General features: G+C 36.3%; 1 protein-coding gene across 11 annotated transcripts in view; it reads right to left on the bottom strand.

The window, feature by feature from the left end:
- Window positions 1-481: 481 nt before the first annotated feature.
- Window positions 482-11,236, bottom strand: part of KLHL13 (kelch like family member 13) — a 185,527-nt gene continuing 174,772 nt past the window's right edge. For all 11 annotated transcript variants that reach the window (XM_008272916.4, XM_008272917.4, XM_070067101.1 and 8 more), the window contains 2 exons: window positions 4,379-4,492; window positions 482-2,074 (listed from right to left, as the gene is read on the bottom strand). In XM_008272916.4, coding sequence (XP_008271138.1) covers window positions 1,587-2,074; window positions 4,379-4,492 — 602 coding nt within the window. In that variant the 3' untranslated portion in view covers window positions 482-1,586. The remainder of the gene's footprint in view (window positions 2,075-4,378; window positions 4,493-11,236) is intronic.

Below are 11,236 nucleotides of genomic sequence, written 5' to 3'. Positions count from 1 at the left end.
TGTACTTTTAGGCATTATTTGAAACACTGTAAAAGAAAAGGCAAAATAAAAGCAAAAAAAAAAAAAACAAAATAGCAAACACAGAACAAAACATTTTTCCTTTAGGATCCTAGGTTAAAAACAAATCTCTAAGGTCATTATATACAATCCCTACCTATGAGGAAAGATGGAACTTCTTGAAGATCAAGGAAACTGATCTTAGAGATATAACTGCTGTTAGGGTTCAGGCAAGTCTGGCAATTCTATGGAGATGAATGAGAGCCAGTTAACCCATCAAAATCAACCAGCAATATGTTTTGACCAATGAGGTTATTCATGACCAAACTCTTTTTCCCTTGCATAAAAGTCATAAATGTTTAGTCATCCAAACTGCTCAGTGCTCCAAGTTGTGATCATATGAATCTTACCATTACAAAGAAAAGTATATTTAAAAGAATGGAGTCAAATCAGACAATAATGAGATGCCTCAGACCAAAATGACATTAAATGTTTTTTTTTTTTTTTTATTGAACAGAAAAAAAAGATAAAACATGGAAGTTGAATTCACTGAGCAAAAGCAGCTCTCCAGGTGAAGCTGCTATACTTTGTGCTGAACAACCGTGTGAACTGAGAGTATACAGAATACATATAATATATAAGTTACCTCAACAGCAAAGGAGAAGAAGTAGAATACAGTTTTTGAAGATAAAATTTGGTGAAGTGACAAATTTAGTTGCTCAAATTTTCTAGCCCTTATCCACCTAAATTCAGTATGGTTCTACATACATGCATTCAGCATGTGCATACTGAATTCCCATTTTAATAGAAGCTGCTTTGGAGGAAGATTTTTTAAAATTTCATATTTACTTGATGTGCCACTCAATTTTTAAAACTCTGTATTTGATATAGGTATGTGTGTGTGTATTTACACACACTTTCAAAACCCCAAATCTTTGTTGATATGTAAAAGGGTCATGCTGTATTTTTAAATTAGAATTGGAGAATTCCAGTCATTTCTCCTGTGTGTCTAAGAAACTTCATATGTTCTCAATGCACCCACACAGTTAGGTGGGTTGACAGTTATGTCAAAAATACTTTATGAAAAGAGGGAGGTTGCTCATGCGAATTGGCAACCTTTGTGTATGGTTTCCTGTTGGAGCAGCCTGCCTCCCTTTGACATCTCACAGTCAAAGATGAAAGGAAAACTGTTTACTTTGAAGTCTAGTGAACACAGTTGTACATTTTCTATCATCCACCTTCAACTTGGCTTATTGGGCTTAATAATGTAAGATGACAAATACGTTACACCCAGTACACAGCATTTAAAAAGTACTGAAGAAACATTTTTATAGACAATACCTTTTTTTTTTCATATGTTAAACATCAGCTTCTATGGGAAACATTGCCAGAATGGTTTTGTTACCACTTTATAAACATTCTAAGCCAAACAAACAGCACAAAGAACATCAAAGTCATCTTTTTTCCAATAGCTGTATCAATTACTGGAGGCTAATCCTAACATATATACTACTAAAGGGGAGAAAAAGAAGAGAACTCGTGACACATTGCAAAGATAGGACTACAGCATCTTAGTTGTACGAATGATCTTAAGGTGCAGAAAGAGGAGACTCTCTAGAAGGTGATGGTGTGGTTTCCTCAGGTGGAAAAACTGTAAGTGTGCAAGCTCGAATGCCACCCAGGGACTCTGGGAGATCAAAAACCTTATGCCATTCATCTTTATCGGGATCATATTTCTGCACTATCTCTACCATACAACGGTTATTCCAAGAGTACCCACCAACCACATATATTTTATTTTCAAAGACAGCGACCCCAACATCACTCTGCCCTCTTAACATGGCAGCAATTGGGGTCCACTGATCAAGGATAGGTGAATAGTATTCACAGCTTAGGACATCATCGTAATCACTGGTTCCTCTGAAGTGATTGCCGCCAATGACATAGAGCCTTTCTCCCACTGTACACATACAATGCAGACCTCGCACAGTGGTCATTGGCGCCTTCTGGATCCATTTGTCAGTATCAGGGTCAAAGCACATGAGCTCCTTTTGGAAAGTATCATGAGTAATTCCTCCTAAAGAATGAAAAGAATAAGCATAAGGGATTATGTTAAAAAGGCAGAAGTAAGTAATGGCTCACCGTCATAATCAATTTTTAGCAACACATTAAGAAACATCAACAGTGTTCTTAAAATGTCTAAACTCTATAAATAATTTTCCTGGAAATTATATTTTCATCTTATTAAAGGATAAAAAATTGCTTGTACTATTGGGAGACCCCATGGTATTTAAGAGGCTTTACTGAACTGAAGATACAGTTTGGCCACTATTGGGTCTGTGATAAATCCCAACTACAAAGCAACACTCACTCCTTGCTATATTTTAGTGAGTACTCTCTGGGTACCAAGTAATGGGCCAGAGTACATTAAATTCCAATTGCCCATTTCCTCAACTTGCCAAATAAGAATATCTGCTTCTTGTTATGCCGTTAGTGTGATGTTCAGGTCAGATACTTATGGAAATGCTTTGAAAAGATCTCTTTAAACAAATAAGGTTATAAAATGCTCTGAACTGTTTATTCTTAGGGAGGTTTTGGTGGGTTGGGTGAGGAAGGGTAATATCATCTGTGTCAGAACAATTAAAAAGGTAAAAATTATAATGCTCAATATATGTGAAATTTCATACATGCAGAAATTTATTTTTGATCTGTTACATTCATATCATCTGCTAAGTGTATTCTTGGATCACATATAAATTGGCCTCTAAAATGAAAGCATCAGGGCTGACACTGTGGTACAGTGGGTTACATTTCCACTTGCAACACCAGCATCCCATAGAAGAGTGCTGGGTCAAGTCCTGGATGCTCTGCTTCTGATCCAGATTCCTAGTAATGCGCCTGGGAAATCAATAGAAGATAGCCCCTGCTACCCATGTGGGAGACCTGAATGGGGGTCCTGGCTTTAGCCTGGAGCAGCCCTGACTTGTGCAGCCATCTGGAGAATACACCAGTGGCTGGAAGCATGTGCATGCACTCTGTCACTCTACCTTTCAAAAATATATACATAATGTTTTTAATGTTAGTATCAGACTGTATCTTCTACAGACAAGGGAAAGAACTGAGATAATGTTTAACCAAATCATTTTAATCTATATTATAGAGTGTCTAGATAGCAATCACTATTTACTTCTGCTCTTTAAACACTTTTTATTCTGAATTTTTAATTCTGATTTATAGAATTCCCAGAAAGTGAAACAGTACTCATTGTTGGAAAATCAGCAGTTTTTCCTATTCTATTCATGGTCAGGAATATCATTTGCGCAATATATACCAATTATGCCAAAGCATCAATAAAACAATTCTGGTGTCATTTCCCCCCGCCCCCCAGAGGATTTGTAGCTCTCATTATAATGGTATAGTAGCTACACATATAAAATAGGGAAATGGTGTAAATCATTGACTAGTGGAGCCTGTGGTTTCTGGGATGGCTATTTCAATATTAAATATCCCATAGTTGCTCATGCATTGATACCAGAAACCTGCTAATCACATGCCACAGGCCTATCACTGATCCTTCTTGATTACATAAGGCAGCATTCAAAGAATCAGACCACAAACATCACCTTAACACCCTTGTTCTCCAATAATCTAACTGTTGGTCTGCCACTGGCAGGCCTCCAATTAGGGAACATAACTTTCACAAGTAGACTGTGTCAGGGCCAAATGATAAGAAACTGCCTTACAAATAAATATCAACACCAGAGGTGATCAAGTAAAGACTTCTTTCTGAATTCTATGGAAGGGTTATTTGAACACCAACAATTTGAGAATGAAAGTTGTTTCTAGGACAGTGGAAATAAACCTCAACCATCATAGAATTTTATAATAGAAACATATCTACATGTACCAAAAATACAGATAAATACCACGGAATTAGAATCCCATTATAATTCTAGCAAGAAAGGAAACACATACATGTTATGAGTTATGCTAAAAGAGAATAGACATCATGTGTTATCATTTGGGAGCATACTTTAGGCATTATGTTATATGATGATTTATTTCCTCACATGGGTTAGCTGCATTTTAAATAAAAAACATCATTGCAATAGAGAACACATGAATGGTATTTGTTATAATACAGAGTAATGGAATGGAAAGCAAATTAGAGAATCTGAACACTTTTTAGTTTCTTCTAAGTTATACAATTTATAGCAGGAATGGTTGGCTGCTGGTCTTGTGAACTTACAGAATGCTTATTCACAGGAAAATTAACACACAAAATGCCTTCTAAAATAAACATTAACATTTTGATGTAAAAAAGATCATAGAGCTAAAAGCTCACATTTTTTGTGTGTGTGTCCACATGGCAATTATTTACCTGAAATATACATCACTCCTCCATATACAGTTCCAGCATGGCCATAGTGGGGCTCACTCATTTTGGCAACATAGGTCCACTCGTTTGTTCTTGGATTGTAACATTCTACTGTAGCTGTTGCAAAAAAAAAAAAGTCAAGAGAATTATCTTTAATTTAAAATCTAGCAGTGACTTTTTTTCTTTAGGTGGAAGAACAATAACATCAAATATCTGAAACATATCTATTACAGATATGAGAGATCCTTCTGAGGCACTATTAATCTTTGAGACTACATTAGTAATGTAAATCATTCATACATGTTACATTAAGAGCAGACAATGTAAGAATCTAACACACTACTGTCACTGAAGAAATTGCTAAGAATTCTTTTCTTTCGGAATCTGGTTATATCTTTATAATTTGACATTTCTCAAATTTTTTTGCTCTAAAATATGAGAAGGTGAAAAACTCAACTCTGGGACCCCATGTTGACATACCATATAGGAACAAACATTAATGTATATAAAGCAAAATTTTAAGTTAAGAATGAAAGTATACACAGTGAAGCCTATTACTTTACTTCAATTCTAGATCACAAAATGGACACTAAATTAAATATCTTTACATTTATATATTAAAGTTAATAGTTTTTATATTTCCCACTACTACTGCAGCAAGTACTATTCTTAACCTGAAGATGACTGGCAGCATATAATGTTATGATCTTAATTATGGGCAGACATTGTGACATAGCAGGTTAAGTTGCTGCTTGGGACACTGACATCCCATATGGGAGTGCCAGGGATCAAGTCTTGCCTCTGCTTCTTCCCATCCGGCTTCCCACTAATGCACCTGGAAGATAGCAGATGATACTTGGGTTCCTGCCACCCATATGGGGAGACTCCGATTGAGCTCCTGGCTCTCTTCCTTTCCATCTGTCATTCTGCCTTTGAAATAAATAAACCAACCTTTAAAAAGACCTTTATTATAACTACTTCCTCTCTGTAGTAAATGTATCATCTCTAGTATAAAGTGTTTTGGAGAAGTGACCTCAACTTTTTAAAATATCTTTCAATCTGTTATAACTGCAAGAAAAAAAAACAATGACAGTTCAGATAGAAAATGCAATCTTTGTTAAAGGCAGAAAGAAATAAAGCTTTCATGAGGACTCTGGTCAAAAACACAAAGTCAAAATTGACTGAAAGCTGATAATAATTATTGTAGATTCTGCCAATTGCTAATCCAATTTCTTATCTTCCCCAACTTTTCTTTTTCCCAAAAGAACTACAACCCTTCTCAGGGAAGCACTGCAACAAGCCCCAAACAACATTCAACTTAGTAAGTTCCCTGGAATCTTTGGTCAATCATATGACACATATTTTTAGGCAGTGATATATAAGTAGAAGTCTATTGAGTGGGACTATTTGATCAAGCCACTGGAATAAGTTTTAGCCATTTGTGACCAAATGCAATTCAAATTGATGAATCCATCTTTGAAAATATTCCCTATTTGAAAAACAACACTGACAAGAGGTAGAGGATAAGGTGGACCTGCAGAAAGCAGAAAAAGAAGAGGGTAGAGTCACTTTTCTGTTATAATCAATAATTTCATTTCTTCATCAAGTTCACTATATGATGTTCTTTTTTCTCCTCCAACACACCTATATCACACCATTTTCAATAGCCTCTACCAGTTTCCTTTTCTATTTGAAATAAGGCTGGACATCGAAAGCCCAAGACTTTGAAATTTTCATTTTGATATACTCTCTTGCTGGCTTTGTTCATTTTATTTCATGCCTGGCTCCTAATCAACTCTCATATATTTGAAAAACTTCCATCAAACAGCAGGTTCCTACAAAATCATTCCCCCAAAATAAAGGGCTATTTCCACAATTAATAGAAAGTTAAACTGCCCCTTGTCCTGTTTTTTACTATTTCCTGTCACTGAATGTCTTAAGAAAAAATAAGTGACAAATAACTACATATTTAAGGAATGCAGTGTAATGTTTTGATACATGTATACATTGTGCAATGAATAAATCAGAATTATATCTAGCACCTCAAATATTTATCATTTCTTCGTGGTGAGACATCATTTTTAAAATGTTCATTTCTATTTGCCTTTACCATGACTTATCCAACAATCAAAATCCTACAGAAAATATATCACTACCTTTTTCTCAACACTCAACAGAGGATCTAGTGTATTGATTGGCTTGCCATTAGCAATGTGATTAATGGGAAGATTTTCGTGTAGTAAAGTAATGTACTCACACATCCTGAAACAGAAAAAGAATTTTTAAAGACTTCCAGAGATAATTTTCTCCACCTATTTCAAGTCACACACTGTACTCTTCTTAGTGTAGGACTCTGACTCTGCCTTTAATTTTGAAATTTATATATTGTAACTGTCCTTTCTTATGTCAAATTCAAATTCTGCTGTGACTTCCATTAGTTCCCTCTCATTCTTTTTATAGTGGAATAGAAGCTGAATAGATATTTACTCTATTATTAATATTTTCCTACAGAGAAAGATAATACTATTTGTCTGTCAGAGAGATAATTACATTTTTTCCCTAAGGGAAATTACAAGAATCTACTTGTATTTTCTCATACTGGAGTCTCTCAGTGCAAGGCGGCTGTTAACTGCTAACAATATAGCTGTACAACAGTTCGTCAATCCTAAATAATCTCCTTTAGTTTTCCCTATCCTTTCATCTTTATTGTCAACCTTTAGAGTTTCTCCATGTAGAACTGTTATTAAAACCAATGGAATTTAGTTTTAATTAAGAAGTAGATGTACATGCTCTTATTTCCATTTTTTGGATCTCTAAGACAGTTGGATACGTTAGTGACAACTTTCAAGGTATGGATGATGTGAGACAAGGAGTTGGAGACACAGAGCAGTACTTCCAGCATGGACTGAGAGTTGGAAATGGTTAGGAGGCAACTGGGAAATTCTACAGACATCAGCAAATCCCAGCCCATGGACCTACTCTAATTGACTATCTGTTTTTGTATGACTACCCCAAAAGATAAAAAATATGAATGGTTTTACATTTTTAAAGAGTTAGAAAATAAAACTATTTTGTACCATATAAAAATTATATGAGAGGCCGGTCCTGTGGCATAGCAGGTAAAGCCGCCACCTTCAGTGCTGGCATCCCAAATAGGTGCCAGTTTGAGTCCCAGCTGCTCCACTTCCCATCCAGCTCTCTGCTATGACCTGTCAAAGCAGTGGAAGATGGCCCAAGTCTTGAGCCCCTGTACCCATGTGGGAGACCTGGAAGAAGCTCCCGACTCCTGGCTTCAGATCTGCATAGCTCTGGCCGTTGTAGCCATCTGGGGAGTGAATCAGTGGATGGAAGATCCATCTCTCTCGCTCTCTGCATCTGCCTCTCTGTAATACTGTCTTTCAAATAAATAAATAAATCTTTAAAACATCACACGAAATTCAAATGTCAGTGGTCATCAGTAAAGCTTTACTGGAGCACAGCATTACCCATTTGTCTATGGCTGCTTTTGCACAACAGAGTTAGTTGTGACAAAGGTTGAATGGCCCACAAGGCTAAAAATAGACATACTTAGGACCCTTTACAGAAGTTTTCTGATACCTATCATGGTGGGAATGCATGTGGAAGTGGGAGATCATAATGAAACACAGGAACCCAGCATGGGGTAGGGAGGCCAATTGAGACTTCCCAATAGGTACCACCTCTTAAAGGTCCCACCACCTCTTCATGCTGCCATGAGTCAAGCTCTCAATGCATCAACACATGGTGGGGATAACATAGCATCCACTTATCTTAGTCCAATCAAAATACAATTGTTGAGAGATCCTTTTAAAACAGAAATATGATCATGTCATTCCTATATGTAAATAGGTCCAAGGCTTTCCATGTTCCTCAGATTGAAAGTCATTTTTCACCAATAGCTACCACAATCTAGAACCACTTCTGCCACCATTTACGCACTTGCTTGCTTCACTCTAGCCACTCTGTCCTCTTCGTTGTTCTTGGAGCACTGAAAAAAAAAACCCTATCTCAGGAAGTTTACACTTGCACTCCTTGGAATGCTTTTCTACCATATATACCTACAGCTCATTACTTAAATCTTTGAATTCTCTGTTCAAATAGCATACCAAGATGAAACCTTACATTATCACTATTAAAATTATAACCTATTTTCCTATAAATCCTCATTGTTTCCCTTGTCTTCTATATTCCAAAATTCTAAATGACTATAGTATGTTTTGCTTATTATGTCTTACTAGAATGTAAATACCATGAGGGCAGGCATTGTATCCCATCATGTAGAATTCTGCCTGCTGCATATTGTCACTATTTACAAATAAATGAATGAACACTATGAGAAACAGTGACTTGCCCTTGCCCTGACTGTTGATGAACAACTTAATATGTTATCCCTCTTAGTAATTTTTTGTTTGTTCTACTTAATACTTTTGGTTGAATACTGTAATCAATACACAATTATTCTTAAGTGCTGAAACTTAACTGAAAAGTGATCGCTGTTAAATATAAGAGTGGGAACAAGAGAGGGAAGAGATGTGCAATTCGGGACATGCTCAAGCTGACTTACCACAAACGGTAGAGTTAGAAACATACCAGGGGATTCCAATTCAATCCCATCAAGGTGGCATGTACCAATGCCATCTCACTAGTCCCAGTGATCAATTTCTGTTCACAATTGATCATAATGATAGGACTAAGAACCAAAGGGATCACATAAACAAGAATAGTGTCTGCAAATACTAGCTCATAGAATCAAAAAGGGAGAGAACGATCCAACATGGGAAGTGAGAAACACAGCAGACCCATAGAATGGCAGATGTCCTAAACAGCACTCTGGCCTCATAATCAGCCCTTAAGGCATGCGGATCCGGCTGAAAAGCCCATGAGAGTATTTCAGGCATGGAAAGCCAAGACACTCTGGAAAAAAAAAAAACCTAAATGAAAGATCTCCGCGAGTGAGATTCCAGTGGAAAGAACAGGTCATCAAAGAAGGAGGTACCTTTCTCTGAAGGGAGGAGAGAACTTCCACTTTGACTGTGGCCTTGTCTAAATATGATCAGAGTCGGTGAACTCAGGGGGCTTCCATAGCCTTGGCAACTCAGGACAAGAGCCTAGGGTGATTACTGATGCCATAAACAAGAGTGTCAATTTGCTAAGTCAACAACAGGAGTCACTGTGCACTTACTCCTCATGTAGGATCTCTGTCCTTAGTGTGCTGTACATTGAGATTTAATGCTATAACTAGTACTCAAACAGTATTTTTCACTTTATGTTTCTGTGTGGGAGCAAACTGTTGAAATCTTTACTTAATGTATGCTAAACTGATCTTCTGTATATAAAGAGAATCGAAAATGAATCTTGATGTGAATGGAAGGGGAGAGGGAGTGGGAAAGGGGAGGGTTGCGGGTGGGAGGGACGTTATGTGGGGGAAACCATTGTAATTCATAAGCTGTACTTTGGAAATTTATATTCATTAAATAAAAGTTAAAAAAAAAAACAAGCAAATACGGAAAAGTTGTTGAATATATCTGTTCTCATTGAGCTCTTCTTTGTACTTTCTGCATTATTTTAAATATTTTAAAATAAAAGTCAAAACTACAAAAAAATGAATGAATTTTTAAAAAGCTTGATGATACCTAATCTAGTGAATCAGCTTTGGTAGTCTGGTGGCCTACTGTTTACATTAGGGAATCTCTCCAATTTAAGAATTATACTTTGGTTATTTTGCTTACAACAGGGGTTTTTATTTTCTCAACCGATTTCAGTGGATTTCATAATAGATCCCAAAGGATGATGTGGAACCTGTTGAATTTGGGCCTTCAGAAATATATTTGAAGAATGATGGTGCCTATGGGGGGTGGGGTGGGAGTTGGACTCTGGAATCTTATTGTGCTGGGTAGTGATCAAGAAGCTCCCAAATGCATTAAAGTGTAGGGAGGTACATGATGGATTTTGGTAATTTTATTGCGCATTTATTTGAAAAATATTTAACATGTTTTCTAAAGTTACTTCATTATTTTATGGTTTTCTTTATAAATATTTAACTAAATTAAAAGATATCTTAGCTGTCATATTCTTCTTCAATATAGAAAGACTCAATGGAAGATCAATTTCTTATATGACTTAATTTTGTAAGATGCCAGAAATAACTGACTCCTTTTTCACTTAAGTGACAGCTACTCTAAGGTTCCCCTAGCTTATCTTTGTATCTGGTGTCGAAGAAAATTTACATTTCCAGAAATTACATTTCAGCAAGAAGCCAGGCATACAGACACACAGACACATGTGCAGAGGTAAGACTTTTTTGATGTACCATGGTCTTAGCTTCTCCCTAGGTCCATGCACACCATAAAAATTTTATTTGTATAGCCTAAATAAAGGTATGATCAAATAGTCAACATGAACTTAAGAGGATCTTATGAAAAGCTCCTCTATTCACTTTCAAAATGAAACACAGAAGACTATTTTTCATCAGAGATGGAGGGATAGTATCTGAAAGTGAGGAGCAAAGAAGCTTGTACATAAGCTACTTGACCAATGGGGTCATCTATTTCTTGTTCCTAACTAGGTATGACAAAGGAGGAACTCAAAGCATGCAGAAATGGGTCAGCAAAAAGAAGCTTCTAGCTCTCTGTTTTATGTAATGATTATCCTTGGCCTGAAGATTATAAAATTTTGGAATGATATGTATTCTAATTAATATTAGGAACAATATAATTAAAAGTTTTTGAGCAAAGCAAGATTTATTTAAGTCAAAAATCTCCTGACGGAGCAGCCAGGAGGGGGCCTCCAGAGAGGAAGACCCAAGGAACTGTTAGAAGAGGAGTATTTTTTTTTTTAATTTAA

The sequence above is a fragment of the Oryctolagus cuniculus genome, chromosome X (assembly GCF_964237555.1).
Source record: "Oryctolagus cuniculus chromosome X, mOryCun1.1, whole genome shotgun sequence".
NCBI lineage: Eukaryota > Metazoa > Chordata > Mammalia > Lagomorpha > Leporidae > Oryctolagus > Oryctolagus cuniculus.
This window is presented reverse-complemented; position numbering and strand designations above follow the sequence as displayed.